At 37.7% G+C, this 19,670-nt stretch overlaps 1 protein-coding gene across 2 annotated transcripts in view; it reads left to right on the top strand.

Annotated features, from left to right (window-relative positions):
• The window catches only part of DAPK1 (death associated protein kinase 1), an 86,813-nt gene that overhangs the window by 28,872 nt on the left and 38,271 nt on the right, over positions 1-19,670 (top strand). For both annotated transcript variants that reach the window (XM_038125907.1, XM_038125908.1), the window contains one exon: positions 13,428-13,649. In XM_038125907.1, the coding sequence (XP_037981835.1) occupies positions 13,428-13,649 (222 nt within the window). The remainder of the gene's footprint in view (positions 1-13,427; positions 13,650-19,670) is intronic.

The following is a 19,670-nucleotide window of genomic DNA, read 5'->3' as shown; positions in this document are numbered from 1 at the left end:
GTGTTTTTAATGAAGTGAGCTGGTTTTGGCACCGGTGATTTTCATCCATTACTTTCAAAAGAATGCTGTGATTGTTGCTGTAGCACAAAGTTCTAATAGAATGTATTTCCATTAAACAAAACCATGTTATTACCAAAGTAATAACAAGCAGCAATCTTCAGTTCAGCATATTTTAACATAAAAGCTGCATAGATCGAATTACTAGGTCATAGGCTTTATTTTTCCTTTAAGGAAGGGGATTGGAGACACAGGGATTTGGCTAGAAGTTAGCTAAATAAAAAGAAAAATAAAATGCTTGTCACTGTCATTTCTTCCGGCTCCAGCAATTGAATCTGTACTGTGCTCTCAGATTGGACAGTGCACACGTGCTGCAGTTTTCTCTGTCTTCAGAGTTAGAGCTATATGCATGCAGTAAGCCAAAGAAAAATTATTACAGTATGTTTTTGGATAATTGTGCCATTTAGTTCAGTTATGTTGAGACTGTTGATAAAGAGAGGAAGTAAAAAAAAACACTAAAGCTAACCTGAAGGAGTTATAGTTACATCTTTGAAAGAATAGTGGATTGAAATTAGAAAAGAAATGTGAAGCTTCCTACAAAACAGAATTTCTGTGAGTGAAATATCTTGGTAAATGCAGGAACTTCAGAAGGTTTGTACTTTAAATGCAGCAGTACTTAGAATGAACTGAGCAGGACTCAGAAGCAAGTCAGTAGATAGATGTCCAAGAATTTCCCACTGAAATACTATTGCTTAAGGAACAGATTAATTTTTTTTAATACATGTGAGAAGGGGAGGATGTAGGGGAGGGGAGAGATGGATAGTTTCTGTATTGATGCTGGCTATACAGCAAGATTTGTAGAGCAATCCTTTTACCCGTGTTGCAGATCGATGGGTAACTGTGTGATGTGCCATCTGCTTAAGTGTTTAACATCTGTTTAACTGTTAAGTTAAACTTAGTCTTTGTGCATATATGCTCTTACTTTTTATATATTCATTAAAAGACCTATAACAAGTAATTAAGCTATCTAAAGAAAAGGGAGTAAATAACCTTGAAAGCAGCAGAATTGTATTTTTAATGAGGTATGTGGAAGCTTCAAATTAATGACTTAGATTACTGTTTGATCCCTTTTTTTGGTAGATTAAAGTATTTGCTTAAAACTGTGTGTGTTAACTTGAACATGCAATGACTCCATCCATTTCATACATCCATAGTTGAAAAAATAATAGGTGCTGAAGAACTGTTTCTATCTACATACTGAATAAGCCCTACTGAGTGTTAAAAGTACTGGGTGATTGTGAACATCATGTTTGGGATTCAGCACTCTGTTTAACCCAGAACAGAAGTGTAATTATCAGGATGGTTTGGGTTAGATTGGTTTTTCTTTTCAGTTACGTTTTTGGTGTGCTTTGCCATTTTATTGTGAAGGTGAGCTAGGGAAGTTGGGAGGAAAGCAAGCATCAAGCAGAGAACATAATATAGGCAACAAGAGGGTGATTTGGAGAAGGGCGTCTCTCCAAATCTCTCTCATTCATCTCTCATTAGGAGAGACTTTGCGGGGAGTACTGATTCATTTCTTTAATTGAGCTTCTGGAAGAGATCTGAATACCTGGCCACTGTGCTGGAGTCGGGTGAATGTGTAAGGACAGGAAAGAGTAGTAGCAATGAGAGCACAGCTGAAAGGAATGAGGAGAAATTTGTAATTTTTCCTAGTTTTGGACAGCAGTGGCTTGAAGACTGAGATTTATTTGGATACTAGGGAAGGTGGACTTGCGAGTGCTGAAGCTGCAGATGAAGGTGGAGGTTGTAAAAATTTAGACAGCTGAGTGAGGAAGATAAATACTGGTGACTGACAGTGGTGAAAATCATTATAAGGAAACCTTTCTGTTGTATTAAAAGAGCTCAGTGAATGGGATGAAGAGGGCTGAAGCTGGTAAACACCAGAGATAAACAGCCTATGAAACCTTGTTCAAAAGTTAGTTTTAATAAAAAGTGAAAGGCAAGCAACTGGTATTTCATTTCTATTGCAGAATTTTGACCAAGAAAGATCACAAACCATAGAGCAGAAGAAATGGAGCACATTGCACAGTGTGGCTCTGCTGCCATAGTGGCGAGAGAGAGCAAGGCTAGTGTATCCCTTGTAATGTAACCAGGGAACCCAGTCACCACCCTGGGGGCAGGAAGGACAGGAGAGTGAATACTTGGAGGTGCTATGCTCCAAACTCTTTTAAATCTTGGGCTTGTCAGTTTTGTTGCCCCTACCATTATTTCTAATCAGGAGGTGGAATAAACTCATGGAACGGTTGCAGCTGTATGTTAAAAGTAACAAAACACTTTATTCAAAGGTCTTCATTTGAAAGCAGACACAGCATTGCATTTAACAGATGGGAGCTGTTTTTGTGAATCTTCAAGTGTCTTCCCAGAATGATTCCATTGTATCAATGTTGAAAAGAGAAATCTACCCAGAGAAATAGTCTGAAGAATTCTGTGTGATTTCTTAAATCTTATCGTGTATTCAGTGGCATTAAGTTTTACACTTTTAGATAGCATTTTGTATGAAGCTCTGTCATGTCTTAATCATAAGGCAATGATTTCATGTGTGGGTTTTTTTAATTTACTTTGCACATGAGTTTTACATTGAACTCTCTCATTGAATATGAAAAAGAAAATGATAAAGCTTGTTTTTATTGTCATAAGAAGTTTGAAGACAACTTGGGAAAACAGAAATCAAATTAATTTTACAGTTATCTAAATTGAGGGAAATTGAGTCATTGAAAGTTCTTCTTGCCCTTAAAAAAAATGAAAAGTCAATACAAATGCTAACCTGACTTTTAAGACTAACTAATGAAGCACATAGAAATACAAAATTTAGGCAGAATCTTTCTCACACAGCATTTTCTTTTGAGCAAGTGGTTTCTGAAGGGCTTAATGAAATTTCTGTTACATTATTGAGTTGTTACCTGCCAACTTGAGTTTATGTATGTTAACTCATATTTAAAGTCCTAGGCAAAGTTCATTGTCTAATATTTTTAAACAATTATGAAATGGCTTCATGATCCTTGACTGTCTCAAAATTGCATGCTTGTAAAATTATGGCAGTTTAGATAATGAATATTTGTTGAAATTCTGTACATATTGGAAAACAGAGCTTTCCGTTCTTTGCTGTAACCCCCATATTCCTCTTCTTCATTCTTTTGAGCAATGGTATCTTTAAATAGAGATAAATTTGAGTTCAATGCAAATAAATTCTTCAGAGGTGATGTTCTGATGATTTGTTTATATTTAATTTGTGACACATGTTTCTGTTTTAATGCTTTGTTGTAGTTTAATATCTTTGCCTTTGGCAGTAGAAAGGGTCTTGAACATTAATAATGTTCATGGATGCATATACTATGCTGAGTTGGAAATGACCTATCAGGATCATTGAGTCCAGCTCCAGGCCCTGCACAGGACATCTGCAAAAAACACCATACGTGCCTGAGTGTTGTTAAATGCTTCTGGAACTCTGTCAGGCTGGTGCTGTGACTACAGCCCTGAGGGAGCCTGTTCCAGGGCCCAAACACCCTCCTGATATGCAACCTCCCCAGACATAGCTTCAGACCTGAAGGTCCTGTCACTGGTCACCACGGAGGAGAGATCAGTGCCTGCCTCTCCTCTTTCCTTCCTGAGGAAGTTATAACTGCAATGAGGTCTGTCCTCAGTCTCTTCTAGGCTGAACAGACCAAGTGGCCTCAGCTGATCATCATTCAGCTCCCCCTCAAGGCCCTTCTCCATCCTCATGGCCCTCCTTTGGACAATCTCTAATAGCTGAATGTCTTTCTTATATTGTGATTGAACATCATTTACTTGTTCCTATACTGTAATGCCAGACTATATACTGACAGACTGAGAGAGTCTGTTGGGGCTGTTCAGCCTGGAAAAGAGAAGGTTCTGCAGGGACATTACAGCAGCTTTTCAATAGCTGAAGGGGGCTTAGAGAAAGGCTGGAGAGGGATTTTTCACAAGGGCATGTAGTGATAAAACAAGAGGAATGGCTTTAAGCTGAAAGAAAGAATTCCTAGAGTAGATATTTGGAAGAAATTCTTAACTGTGAGGGTGGTGAGGCACTGGAGGAACTGGCTGACCAGAGAAGTTGTGGATGCCCCATGCCTGAAAGTGTTCAGTGCCAAGCTGGATGGAGCTTTGAGCAATCTGGTTTAGTGGGAGGTGTCCCTGCCCATTGCAGCGGAGTTGGAACTTAATGTTTAAGATCCCTTCCAACCCAAACTATTCTATGGTTCTATTAATGTGTGATGCATCATGACTTACTTAAACATTCCTTTAAAGAGGTGAAGCAAACCACAGTTCAGCCACATCTAATTAAATTCAAGGGATTGAACTATTTAAGGAAATACAAATTATTTCTGTTTTGAACTGTTAATCAATGCACGCAGGTGACCAGAACAACCACAAAAAACCCGCAGCTGAAATGCAAAGAATAAGTTTCCTCGATTACCTTGCTAACTGGAGGATCCTGAAACAAGGCTGGGCAGCAGAGATGCAAGTGAGGGCACAGGCACCATCAGGCTCAGTCCAACCCTAGCGGGTGGCGGGGCTGCTGCTGTGCCCGTTTATCCAGGACCTGAGCACACGTAGTTTAGCACTATGCTGTGATCTCCCTGTGCTTTTTATGGTCTCTGCTTTGATCTTTCTCCCAACAGGGAGCTGAAGCATGTCTGAGGTAGGGCCCACAACTCTCTGTAAACACTTATGTTATCTCTACACAGACATTCTACTTCTCCAAACAGATACAGGATAAACAGCAGTAGGTTTAATATATGGTTTCCCACACTGTTTATTCTCTAGGCCTTGGCATTTCCAGCTGGAGTGAATCCACCATCTTCCTTGCCATTCTTCCCCTTTTAACCATTTCTTCTGAACAGAAACGGAACTTACATCACTTTCTTCAAGTGATTTTATAGCTATTTTCACATTGAATCACATAATAAAGCATCTCTGACTCTACTATTCATAATTCCTTCCACTCTTCTCCCCCCTTCAAGGTCACCTGCCAACACTTGGGAATCACACTGAGCAGATCTACTTGTTGCTCCATGGAGAGAATTGGTATAACCCAGTCAGAACACAGGATTTCACTGAAATCCTATTCTGTTTTGAACTGTGAGTTGAAATGAAGCCATTTTTAAAAGGAAAAAATGTGAAGGCACTTTCTTTGGATAAAAGAGAGGACTGCATTCTCCTCTGGTAACGTAGCAGCCATACTTGGCAAGGGCTATGAATTTCCCTTCAGACAAACTATAGCAGCAAGATGAAAATATTGCAGGCATTTTGACTTTAAATTTATTTTTTAAGGTGCTATGTATCTAATTAAAACCCTTTTCGAGGACAGAAACTCAGTTACTTCTTAGGATAAAATGTATCAAATATCTATTTGCTTCACAATATAGTGTGTATAAAATAAACAGTAAACAAAATATAATCTCAAAATATCATCCATTCATTTTTTTATCCTGTGTTTAAAATCCTCATAGTAATGTATACAGAGATACTGTATACATTATATGTATGTATATGTATATATATGCTACTTTATGAAGTTCAGCCTAATCACGAGATTGCATTATTTCTAAGCTTCTTATTTGTAAATGCGAAGAATTCTTCAGTCATCTGCAATTGATGTTTACTGCCAAATTGCTGATACAGGAGCCTCATCTCTGCCTGATGGCCTGTGCTAGTTAATAAGTGCTCTTCAGCTCAGCAAATGTATGCACAGGAGTGTGCATCTATTCATGCTCCAACTGTTTAACTTGTTTGACTTTAAGTATGTTGGAAAAACTCTATCGTGGTTCTCTCAGTGGAATAAGAAAATCCTGAGCAGATGCCGATCTTCAGGTGAGGCTGCTGGGGAAGGGACATAGAAAGTTGTACTACAGGCATGCTTGGTCTTACTTTCTACATCGAGGCACAGTATGTAGCTGTCTTTCTTCATCCCCTTCTCTCTGGGTCATCCAGAGCAATCTGATTAATCTGCTCATGCTTAACTAATTACTGTACTGAGGAGTTGTGTTCAGTGAGATGTGATCTTGACCAAATCCATAAATGGATAAATGGGCTCCATAGGGAGCCTTGGCAATGGCAGGCACTTGCCTTTTTTAATGTGTGGCACAAAAAGCACTTTAATTCTGTGATAAACCACCCTCACAGTGAAGAATTAAAATACTTTGTACCACTCAGTACTGCAGACACATGCATATCTGTACATGGACAAAGTAATAGTCTCCTGTCTTTTAATCACTTTTTCCCTTCTTCCTCATCTCCAATATAACTATTCCACTAAAATTTTTCATACACTTCTTGAAATAATACGAAGCATTTAAGAAATAATAATAAAAACCAGTAAACAATATATATTTTTCTGAGATACCTTATTTAGATCTGTCATAATTTTTTTATCATGCTCTTCTGTCATGCATTAGAACTAGTGGCTCTTCTGGGTATCTGAGAAAACAGTGAAGAAAGTCACTTTTCTGTAAGCTTAGCAAACATCTAGAGAAGTCTGTTAGCAACCAAATGAAATTAAAGAACTCAGCAGAGCAACAGAATCTGCCAATTTCATCAGTATAATGCGCTGAGGTTGACAGCACAAGACAATTTCTACAGGATATAAATACATAACTAAAAGGCATGATTTGTTTTTAAAATACCCAAACCACAAAAATATGAGGCACAAGCTTTAAAACATTGGGGAAATTAATAAATTGGACAAATTCTCTACTTCTTTGTATCTGATTTCAGCTGTAATAGAGTTAGTTCTATTCTAAGTAGCACTTACAGTGCTGTGGTTTGGATTTAGCATGAGAATAATGTTGGTAACACACTGAGGTTTCTGTTGCTCCTCTGTAGTGCCTACCTTAAGGCAAGGACTTTTCCTCTTCCAGTGCTCTGCCAGTCAGCAGCTGCACAAGAAGCTGGGAGAGTGTGCTCAGCCAGGACAACTGACCCAAACTGGCAAATTTTGCGCCGTGTTATATACCATACCATGAAAATCATACCCAATATATAATCCAGGAGGAGTTTATAATAAGACAGAGGGAGTCATTGCTGGGGGATGGATTTGGACATCGGTGTGTGCTGAGCTATTGTATTGTGCATTGCTTTTCTCTCTTGGATTTTATTCTTCTCTCTCGGGTTTTATTCCTCTCTCTCTCTCTCTCTCTCTCTCACCTCCTTCTTTCTATTGTTACTGTTGCTATAATTGATTTTATTAGTATTTTTAATATAATTGCAGCTATTAAACTGTTTTCTTTTTAACCCTTGAGGTTTTGGTTTTTTTCCTGATTCTCCTCCCCATCACAGCATGGAGGGGCTGGGAAGAGGTACCTGATTGCCATTCAATTACACAAAGTTATGGTATGCAGTTTAGTCTATAAATATGTTTAAAAATTTGACTTAGCCCACCTGCTTCTTACACTGCTTGAAACCTCTAGTTCTGACTGCTTCATGTTGTCATGTCTTAGATACTCTAAAAATGCTTCTATTAATTTAATTTTTAAGTTAACTGTTACAGTGTTCCAACTGGATTTGAATAGATGGTACAACAGAAGTTTCAGTTGATGTATAGAGACAAAAAGGTGTCTAAATAAATTATATAGTAATAATAGATTTCCTTTTGAAAGTTGGTGTTTTTTCATTTAAAGTATTACATAAAGGAAGAATTATTTTTTTATACTTTGCATATTTTTGGAAAATAACTTTAAATTAAATATTTGATGTATTCATTGTGAAGGATAATCAAACTTACCATCACATACATACATTGAGTCTCTATGGTGGAATCTTGGTACTTTTGGAACTTGGTAATTAGACACCAAAATTTATTTTAAGTCAGAAATAAAGAAAAATAACTTAAAAGGATGTGGATATTATAAGTATATAAATTCATCTGTGCATAACAAGGAATTTGGAAGTTGGGAGTTGCCAGAAGTCAGAAATACCAGGTGTTTGTACACTTGGGTTTTTTATAAATTTGTCTAGTTTTTCCCGTTGCTTCCCCTTCCTTGCTGTTCTTTTCATGTTTGCTGCTTTTCCAAAATATTTCTAAGGAAAGCGTATCAGCATGCATTTTATTGATGGGTGTAAATTGCAATTTCATTTTAACTGTGCACCTGTTGGGAATGTTCTGCACAATTGCCTAACACATGTTCCTCTCCTGCCTGTGTACTTGCAGCACTCAACTTTTTATTGTTCCACGGTCAGATCTAGTTAAACCCTTATGTTTGCTTTTCTGTATTAGTAGTACTTGAAATAGCCAGCTTTTAACAGTGATCTCTGTGGTCCACCATCACTTTCCAGCTGGTTTATTCTTCTGCTTAGTCACTCATATATAATTTGAGGAGTATTTTCTCTTTAGCTTAAATACTGTATCATGTTTAACTTCTCATTTTTTTCTTTTCTTTAGTATTGCCTTTTTTTGTGTGACTCCTAAAATTACTACTTCTGTTATGCTATGGTCACCTTGCCCTTTCCAACTGTTTATATGCAGCCTGAAACAAGTTAATAGTGATTAAGAGGCTTCAGGTGCTTCCAGCTTCTTCTCCTGTCAGGTATATAGATGCTGTCCCTTCACATTGCCAAGTGGTCAAGCTTGTGGACAAGTGTTCCTTTTCTTTGAAAAAGACTTGGACACTGCTGCCTCATCAGCAAGTTTTGTGAGAGCTAACCTTCTTAGCAGAAGCAGGTCAGATGCCTTTGGTGACAGACAGTAATGGATAGCTGTGGTTGCTGACAGGGCTGACTGATGCTAGAGTGCTCCTGGGGCTGCACATCCCCTGGTCCATTGGCCTTCCATGCAGCAGATCTCTGAGGAAAGACATAAGTGTGTGCAGTGTGCTCATAGGTGCTCTGTTGGAGGGAACAAGTGGCCCCATGGTTGAGTTGCAGTTTCTTTCACAGGCTAATCTAATAGTATTATGTAAAACTCTTTCTGTAGGATTAGTGTAATTTTAAAAAGGAAAGTAGTCAAACAAATAGTAAAAGTAGTTGAATCTCAGTACATTATATTTTCCGAGTTGTGTACTGTATATCAAATTTTTTAATTCAAGGAAAATGCCTGCATGTCAGAAACATACCAAGGCATCTTATTACTCTGATGGCAACTTAATGCCTTTTCCTTACTCCTATTTCCTGCTCCCATTAAACTTTTGAATGCAGTCTTCAGAAGATGGCATGGAAAATTGCCCCATTCTTGATCTGTTGTGGCAATAACTACTAGAAAATTGATCCCTGAGGGTTATTTGGCCAACTCTGTGTCCAGCTTAGAACTCTTTCACCGGGTTCTTGGAGCAAGAGTTTTACTCCTCAAAGAACAAACTACCTGGGAAGAGCGGGTGCAGATGGCTGGGAGTGGGGAAGAATACAGAGTATCTGCCACCCCTAATCACTGTCATCATCCTTGTGGGAAAAACGGAAGTACTCTTTTGTGTTTTCCCTTTGATTCTAAACCAGATGTATCTGTATTTAAAACTTTCCTTAATTCATGCTGATGAGTAGTTGTTTTGTGATTCCACTAAGCAAGGACCAATACAGGTTGACATATGGGGGTTTGTTGGTGCTTCCACCCCCTATCTGCATTAACTTTTGCTTATACATATATTTGTTGTAAAGGGCAGTGTGTCTCATGATGTAAAAAGGATGCAGAAATGTCATGATTAGGTAATGGGTAAGTACTTGTTCTGAAGTGAGTCTGAAAAATCAGTGGATGTGGATGTATGCCAAGTGTCCCAAAAAGAGTAGGTTTAAGGTAGTAATTAAGGGCTGGTTAAGTTAAGGATTACAAGATCACAAAACAAATTAGTATTATTAGCAGAAGTATTTGTTCTTACATCAAGCTGTCATCCTGCCTTGCTGTTTAACCTGATCCTGCTATGTGGAAAAAGAGTGATGTCAGATACTCTATTAAGTCTGAATTTCTGATTTACTTCAGGGAGAGGGTGCAGGGTGGTTAGTGTAATTTTCTTCTAAAATGGTAGTCATTTTTTGACTCCATGCACTTTAAATCAAACCTACAAAAGCAAGGAAACTTAAAGAACTAAAGGACTTTCCTGGCTTTGCGAATGCTGTATGAATGAATGCTGAATCTGAAAATGTAGGATCTTTGGGAAGATATTACTGGATATTCAATGAGTGTTATATGTGCAAAGCTGATTTATATCAGCTTGTCGCTGCAGTTCTGTAAGGGGAAGCCCAGTAAATTACCTTTTGATTTACACATCTCTTCTGCTTTTAAAACAGGAGTTTAGAGAGAGTTGTAAAATGGTGTGGCTTAGGGATCACAGGAATGAAACAGCCCCTTTGATTGCAGCTTAAGTGTGATCTGCGTGTACAGCGTTTAATAACAAGCAGCTAATTGTGCAGTTGTGTGCTGAATAAATACCACAACAGCAACAATAAGAAGGTTATTTGGTGTATAACTGGCACTTACTCACAATACCTGTTAACTGATAAACTTCTTACAGTCTTGAGCAGTGTCAAAGATTTTGGGAGCTTCACCTCCTGTTAAACCGTAGATGAGACCAATCTTTAAAATCATGTTTTAAACAATGTATTGGACTTCTGATAACACTGTTATATTGAATAGTGATAGATCAGGGCATCCTTCCAACAGGTTGTTGTGGACAGAGAAAATAGTGAATGGCTGAAAAAATAAATGGCATATCTCAGGAGAAAGGAGATCTAGTTGTCTTATGTAGCCCCCTTTATTCCAGGACATCAACCTCATGCTGTAACATCATAGTTGATCCATTGCCAAAATAAGATTAAACAGTCTTAGCCTTAAAGGCATTGGAAGCATGAAGTGGCTTTGGGGAATCATGTAATTCAAATATGCATAATACTATGTAAAAATCATCATGTCAGTAAAACACAGACAACTCTTAACTGCCACCAAATTTTATAATTAAATCTTCTTGGATATCAGAATATATTGTATGTCTGTGTCGTTCAGATTTATGTTTTTCCTTTTTTACTCCAGACATGATGTTAGATGTCATTTTGGTTTTAATACTATATTTTGGGGGTTTTTGTTTTTGGGTTTGTTTAATTTGCATTGTAAGGATTGTGTAGGGATTGTGGGAGGGTTGGGGTGAGAATGGGTGGGGGGCAGGGTTTTTTGTTTGTTTGTTTGTTTTGGGTTTTTGTTTGGGTTTGTTTGTTTGTTTTGTTGATTTTCCACAGAGAAGCAGTAGCTTTTGCAAAACTTAGAGGCTGCGCATCGATAAGTGATTAGCCATGCAGCATTCAAGCCTGTGGATGAATCATAACCAGAAATATTCTTCTTCCTCTATCCGGCATTTTAGACTTCCAGCCTGAAAGCCAGCCAGGTGGTCAAAAGACAAACAGCAGCTTTTGACTTCCTTATGATCCATGAGCTTAAGTAGCTGTTTGGAGTTGTGATGATGTCTGGATCTGTCTACTACTCCACTTAGTTGTTTCTCTGAAACTGTGAATTTTCTGCAAAACTGGCTGCTTTTTAAATAAAGCTTTGTATCTCTGTGGAGATGTGCATGCTGTGGGGGAGAGTGAGAGACAATCACTTGCTTTTCTCACTGGAAGCAAGAGCCAGAAAGGCTGTGTTTTCAATTCAGCAGTGCAAATAACTCTACTCTGGCAGTGCAAAATTTCTCAGACCTTGGAGATCAAGCTCAATTTTTGTGAAATTGGACTGAACCAGGCAGAGAAGGCTGATGACCTTAGGACACCGTGTCTAGCTCTCTGCTGTCAGTTTAAGATGACACAGGTATTCCGGAGGTCTGTGCTTTCTCTTTCAGTCATATTTGAAAATCTTACATGTCAAAGAGCATCTCTGATTACACTAGCAGGCCAGGTCCGGGCAAGAGAAGCTGGTCTTCCAGCCTGTGTGTGATGGAGAAGAGGATATGGTGTGGTCTAAAGCAATGCTCTGTCCACTTCAGTTTATAATAATAATGTGGGGAAATATGTATGGAAATCTGATCCTTGGAAACTTTTTATGGAATTGGGGCCAGTAATTTTTTAAGGCAAAGTAATTTTTCATGCAATATAACATCTTCTCACAAGTTCATGAATTTATTTCATTAAACAATGAAGAATGAAACTTGAATAGTGATCATAATACTGAAACAAATATAAACCTCAATTTAAGACTGTTTGGGTTTAAGACTTCTCTCAAAGTTTACTTCTCTCACTACCCGTGGCTACATTCAAAGATTTCTCAGATGGTGGTGGCTACTTTAGAGTGTCTTTCTAAGAGTTCAAATGAGAGGTTCTGTCTTTGCCCTGCCCTTCCACGAGTGACAGTCATTTAGCTTTGCCCAACTGCATGTCCCAGGTCAAGACAGTGTGTCACTCAGGGTACTATGTGGGATCAGAATAGTAATGGCAGCATTAAATGTGTAGCTCTGAGTGCTATATGGCTGTTCAAGTAGTCAAACCTTTTAGGGCTAGCTCTGATTTAATTGCTGTTCTAAATCTGCTTTAGAGAACAGATCTTCAGTTAACAGGGTAGGCTAACTTCAAAAAATGTTCTCCTTAGTATCATTCTGTAATTCTATGATTCCTTCAAATGGTGAAAAAAGCAGGAACAGAATTTCCTGAGAATGCTCAACAAGAGATTAGGGAAACTTAAAGGAAAAACAGTTCTAGAAATCCTGTTCTTTCTTTAAATCAACATTAGGCTCCTGGAGATTTCTGATCTAGATCAGTGTGTACATCTAGCAACAGCAGCCTTGTACATCAGTGATGGTGTGCTGGAGTCAGCAGCTTCCTGGAGTTTCTTCTGGTTTGTAATTCAAACACAGGTTTTGTTTCTCAGTGCCTTGGTACTTCTCTCCTCTTCAAACTTGCACTTAACAAGATGAGTAATTCTTGATCTACTGTATTCAGTCAGTGCTTTCAAAATCCAAAGCAGTGTCATGAAACAAAGTTTTGTTTTAAAACTTTTTAAAAAACAAACTTGAGGATAGAATATATATAGAATTAAGTGAATATTGACAAATCACGTAGATTGTAAGAAACTACGAATTGCCCCAGCTGCAGAACAAAGAAAAAATATTCAACAAGCATATGGGAGGAGAAAGTCAGAAACCATTACTTTTGCCCAGTAATCCCCAGTGCACATATTTGTCAAAAATCCAGTGGTCCTCACTGATAAGGTGTTACCATTTACTTACTGATGTGCTGAAATGTGTACATTTGTGTGATGCAAAAGCTATATCTTAAATTACTTTTCCTGCCTCTTCTAGGTTTTCTTCAAGTGTTATTTTAGATGGCATAAGAAACAGTGATATACTTAGGTCGGGCAGAGTTAAAAGCTGATTTCCCCCACCACAGTAAACAGGCTACTCTTAATTCTGAATTGTCTTTAACTGAATCCTTGTCTTCTCTTTGTTTTTTAGTGGCCAGTTTGCCGTAGTGAAGAAATGCCGCGAGAAAAGTACGGGCCAGCAGTTTGCAGCAAAATTCATCAAGAAAAGGAGAACAAAATCCAGCCGTCGTGGAGTGAGCCGGGAAGATATCGAACGAGAAGTTGGCATACTGAAAGAGATTCGGCATCCCAATGTGATTACGCTTCATGATGTCTATGAGAGCAAAACAGATGTCATTCTTATTCTGGAGCTGTAAGTAACTCTAGAGACCCACGCACTTGTAGGAGAATATTTGTTTCTTTCGTTTTTAAAAACAGAGACTTTGAGAATTGCACTGATTTAATGGGAGTTCATTATCACCTAAAAAAAAAATAGGTAATAGGCTTAGAAATCTTCAGGTTTTAGTCAGTGTAATAGTTTCCTGATTTCCACACGGTTTTCACTCTGAATGCACTACAAAGTCTTTTTTTTTAATTTTTTTTAAATCAGCATATTTAGTATTTCTTTTTTTCTGCTTTTTACTTTAATCACTGTTGATGTAATGGATCCAAAAGAATAGCCTGGAACTAAATACACTGATTTGAAGATCAGAGCACAGGAAAATAGAGATTCTAAGTTGTGATTAGTTTAGGAAATTTCACTGTGTTTTGTGTTGGTGTAAAGTGGCCTCAGTGAATGCCTTTTTCTAAACCACATAGAACAGAATTTTCCCAGTTCTCTCTTGATGATATGAGAACTGAACTTCCACACTGTTTCATACTGATTTAGTTCCCAATTTTTCATCCAATGTCATTGCTAATAGACTGAGCTAAATATGTCAGCAGAAACTACTTCTCCATTTTTTAAAGTCTGGCTTCTGGTTCTTCAAAGACTGCAATTGTAGGAGTTAAGCATTAGTCACCTGTTAAGAGTTTGTCAGTGGTGCTGCTGGAATGTGTATATCTTTACACAGATGGCATATTATTTTTGCCATACCTGCTCAGTATCAGTTAACCATGTTGTACAGTAAGAAATTCATGCATGCAGAAGACTTGGTACCAGACTCTTGGGCAGCACTTGTGTCTTTTTGTGGGCTGTTCATTTGGTTTTTCTTGTGCAGGTTTTGTCTTCCTGTTTACTAGCTTTGATAAATGGTATTTCCACTTTATAAAGGTACTTCGGTGTTGCATGATTTCAGTAACATGTACATTTATGGTATAGATTTAAAAAGAAAACTGGGATGTAGCTTTTGGAGTTCCATTTTTTCTATGGTTTATGTATGCATGATACTACTTTCTTAGGTTTATACAAACATATTTTTACACTTCTAGTCCAGCATGTGATATTTTATTGTACTAGTTGCAGTCTGGCTTGGTTTTTTAGTTCCAGTTGTATACACTTGCTTTAGTTTGCCAAATGTGGATAATTTAAACAAGTATTTTTTTCCAAACTAAATTATCATCCAGTATAAAGTAGAAGTTCCTTATATTCTTACTATTTCTGGGTTTTGTTCAGAATTCTTTGAAGTGTGATGTGAATACGCAGCAAAATTAGTGAGATACTTCTTCCTCTCCCTACTTGATACTAACTCTCATGTTCTCTTGCTCTACAACCATACTGTCAGAGTATTGCTGCTTCTGCAGCTCCTTCTGCTCTGAAATCTGTGCAAATGAAATCGGGCCAGTGTCTGTACTTGAAAGCTGTGAGGGAGACTTGGGAATCATGGCAGTGGTAGGAGGAATGGGACTACCCCACCCCACCCCCACTTCGCACATGGAATGGGAGCTCTGTTGGCAGCAAGGTTGCTGTGTATGTGTCAGTGTAACCACCACTGTCCATTGAGCAGAAGAATGACAATCTGCATATTTCATAAGCTTGATGTCATGAAGCTCAGCTAATTATTTGTATTGCAATTCAGGTAATTGTTTTCTGAGGTGAGCAATCCCTATATAGTTTCAATCAGAGATTTTTTGGTTTTTTCACTTTTCCAAACTGCTTTGTGATTCTTTCAATTGAAGAAGTGCTATTTTGGATATCACAAAGGTAATGCATTTATTTATTTAGACAGTCAAAAAGGAAAAGATGATGTTAGCAATCCCTTTGTAAACTTGAATATGCTAACTGCTACAAAGTTTTGTAGTTCTCAAAATCACTGTGATGTTACATAAAGCTATTGAATAGACAGGATTGTCATTTTAATCACATGCTTAGACATTAAATATGTAATCCTTTTTCTCTAACATTCTAATATTCACATTTTGCCTAGGGACATACCCTCTTGACAGTCTGTGTTCTTACAGAGCAATTTCATACAAACAGAAATAAAGCTGAAATCTCATTAAATAACCTGTTTCTCTATCTTCAGAATCTACCCTAAGTGTCCATTTTTCATTTAGATTAGATCATAGTATATTTCCTGGCACTTGTGTTCTGTTCTGACTGCAATTATGAGGCAGTGTACCACACAGAGACACAATTTTGTATAATTGAGCAACCACAGCTGCCCTTCTGTTGCCATATGTCAACATGCATGGTCCCAGGGCAGCAGGGTCTATGGCCTGTTCACTATTGATTTTTATTTTCTGCTTCAGCAAGAGCTTTGCTGTATTGCATACAGCCTCCTAAACATTTTTCTGCCTTACTAATTGGCAGTTTCTCAGAGGTGAGCAATTGACTGAACAAGAGGGAATGGCATCACTTTGAAAGATGGTATACTCAGATTGGATATTAGGAAGAAATTCTTAATTGTGAGGATGGCGAGGCACTGGAACAGGTTGCCTGGAGAAAGTTATGAATCTCCATTCCTGGAAGTGCTCAAGGCCAGGCTGGATGGAGCTCTGAGCAGCTGGACTAGTGAGAGGTCACCCTGCCCATGGCAGGGGAGTTGAAGCTTGGTGATCTTTAAGGTCCCTTCCAACACATACCATTCTCTGATTCTATTCAAGGTCATTATTTATATGCAGGAATATGTGGGCAGTTGGTTAATTATTTCAGTGGCCAAGTAGGTCCTCACAGCACCGAATACAAAACAGAGCTACTTTATCCACAAAGGTATTTGGAAGTTTTTCTTTGAACTTCTTCATATCAGGAAACTGATTTACAAAAAAAAAAAAAAACAAAACCCAAGTTCTATGAAACATTTAATTTATGAAACTTTTAAACCCAAATCATTCCTTAAAAGATTCAGCAGCCAGAGACAAGCATGAGTTTTATTGGAGTCTTTTGGTATATTTAGAACATTTAGATGTATTTTTATAACTCTAGGTTTTAGTGACAAATGTCTCCTTTCTTGACTTGGAAATAACCTTTTAAATTCCCACTCTATGGACTCTTGTCATCTTGAAAGGAATGTTATGCATATTACTTACAAACTGGAAGCCACTGTCTTTTCCTCATCTAACTTAAAATAGTTTTCTTTTTTTTTTTGCTTTTATCACACAAATAATTGAATTAGTCAGAGTTTCACAGTACATTTTTCTATCCAGCTGCAGCTATTAGAGTTTGTTATATGTTAGCTGTACTAAGCTATTTCTACTGAGCTCTGCTGAAGCCATTATTTTTTTCAGACTTCACAGACTAGAAAACACATATGTCTCTGCAGTGATAATTATTTTTTTTCCTCAAGCAAGTTTTGCACCTACTTGGTTCCCCTTTTTCTGGCCTTGGTTGCGTAATTTCTCTCTTCCATTTTATTTTCTCTTCCACTTTATTAGGTCTCTATTTAGACTACAGACATAAAATATACTCAGTTTGTGGTTCTCTGTGGAGCCTTGGTTATGGTTTCTTGCTGCAACACAAAAAAGAAATATTTTCATCCTATATTGTACAGTCATTCCTTAAAATTCACAAAAGCAATGCAGGTGGTCTATTTTTTAAAAATGGTGTGATAACAATACCTGACTCTTTTTACTTGGTAGTGTGGATTTAGATATTCATACTTTTCTCTGCAAAAAACATAACTTCGTTTCTGAATTTGAAATCTTAATTTAAGATGGTTATCTCTTGTAGCATGGTTCTGAGTGACAATTATCTGTTTTATAAATGTTTAAAACATAGAAAGTTTTGAAAGTATTAGAAGCATTTGTGCATTAAATACTAGGATTTATGCTTCATTTGAAAGCATAAACTTTATTTTAGACTTAGTTCTGTGCCTCACACTGTCTCTGACTTTCTGCTTTGGTGGTAGCTTCATATTGTTAATCAAAACAGAACAATGCAAAAAGAGGATGATAGATCCTTGTGTAAAAAATTATGACAATTTCATTCATTGATAATCGAAGAGCAAATAAGAGCAAGTAACTGTGAACTCTTTAAATTCCTCTTCTATCTTATTGAGGCTTTAATTTAACTTTTTACAGTTAGGCTCAAGAAGAGAATTAAGGCCTGTCTTCCAGAGAAGCTTGAAGTCTTCACAGAGCTTCCTTAATTTTTAGTTGTCTTTTGATAGAAATACCTCTGAGATTTTTTGTAAATTTTACCTATAAGTAAATAGAAACATTATTATCAAGTGGCTTTTGCACTGAAATTTGAGAGGAGGATTAAATATTTGGTGCTTCTGGCATGTAGCAGGCAGTTAGCAAACCCTGTGATACTAATTTGTAGATCTTGTGCCACCTTTGGATTTCAAAATCCTAAATTCCAGGCCCACAGATAGATCCACAGAGAATATGTAGACAAATTGGAACAAAGGCTTGACAGGGCTGACAGGACAGGCTCGAGAGCTGGTGTGACTCTGCCACAGTGAGCAGGTCTCAAAGGGAGGATTGGTTTCTGTGTGCTGCAATCCCTGAGCAAAATCATTGCCCCTCTTGTTTGCTAAACCTGAATGCTCCTCGTTTATTAAACGTGAATGTTGTAGATGAGATCAAAATACTAAGGCGCTCTTCTGGGCCAAGGTAACAGCCACCTGCTGTATGCATGGGGCACTTCAGGAACTTCAGTGATGAAAACCTAAATACCAGTGGTGCTTGAGTGCAGAAAAGATTCACAGGACTGCTCATGCCCCCTCCCACCCAACCCCCCCCTTGTGCAGGACTTAACTGCTTAAATTATAATCCAGGTTTTGGTGTGTGTGTTCTGGCTGGCCATTGAAGCCAATGCTTCTTGTTCAGTATAACTGAAGAATTTAGGCACACTAAAGAGAGGATTTCATGACAATTGATGTCTCTAACAGCAGCTGGACAAATGAAAATGAAAAGGTGTGGTGATGCTGGAACATGTCTTCATTTTTCTGGTAGCTAGATAAAGAAAAATTGAAGTGTAATGTTGTTCAGCCAGTAGGTAATTTAATGAGCTAGCAGCCCTGTTCCGCTGTTTCAGAATGTTTGGTACACTTTGTACTTCTGAGGAGTGGGTTGGTAACTGCACGATTCATAAAGGCAGTGAAATGAAGTGGATGCAAACCCCCTAATTCTTATGTAAAACAGAAGTAATAATATATGAGTCTAGTCTTGGGCTGACAACTGCATGACTACATGTCATACAAGACACATTTGACCACAGAATTCCTAGGGAAAACATTTCTTTTACAAGTTGACTGAATAAATGTTTGGACTAGAGAAGAATTCAGGTTATTTATCAGATTGCATCTGTTTTAAAACTGGAATAAATTGATGGCATGCTTCTTTAACTTAGTTTATGTTGTTTTGAAATCTAAGCAAGATAAATGTTTCTTCAAGGGGTTTGGGCCTAGATTTTAGGGTTCGTTTGTAGATTTTAAAATTCATTAGAAATCCTTAGATAATCATTAATTATCATTTAGGTGCTCTTGCATAATAAGCATATTATGATCATAGCATATGACTGAGTCATTACGAGGTGACCATGCTGACTTTGAAGGTTAATTGATTCTAAGTTCCCTGAGTAGGTTCCCATAATGACTTCCTCTGAGATCTGGTAATAGTTCTGTTTCATAGTTAAGAAAGCCTGGCAACTTGCAGAAGTACTATATAGAAATCCTTTTTCCATGGGCGTGATGTATTTTATTTCCCAGAGGGAGGTGTGTGGGTTGCAATCACATCTGTCAACCTTCCTTTGGGGAGGCTGGGAAATGCTTTTACCACTATTGCGTTTTGTAAGAAAGAACACAGTCAGCTGAAAGCTTTAATTTACTTCTCTCATTTCAGGAAAGATAGCACTTCTGCCTAGAAGTATCAGTGAAATAACACATACCAGCTTTGCTCTTTGTGAAAATGTTTATACAAATTACTTCTAAAAACATGCTCTGCTCCTTTAAAACAATGTAAAAGGTTGTGTTATAATGATGAAACAGATTTTCTCAGCCCTTATAACTTT

Source organism: Motacilla alba, chromosome Z (genome assembly GCF_015832195.1).
Source record: "Motacilla alba alba isolate MOTALB_02 chromosome Z, Motacilla_alba_V1.0_pri, whole genome shotgun sequence".
Classification (NCBI taxonomy): Eukaryota; Metazoa; Chordata; class Aves; order Passeriformes; family Motacillidae; genus Motacilla; species Motacilla alba.
Note: the sequence above shows the minus strand (reverse complement) of the source record. Positions and strands in the feature narration are given on the sequence as shown.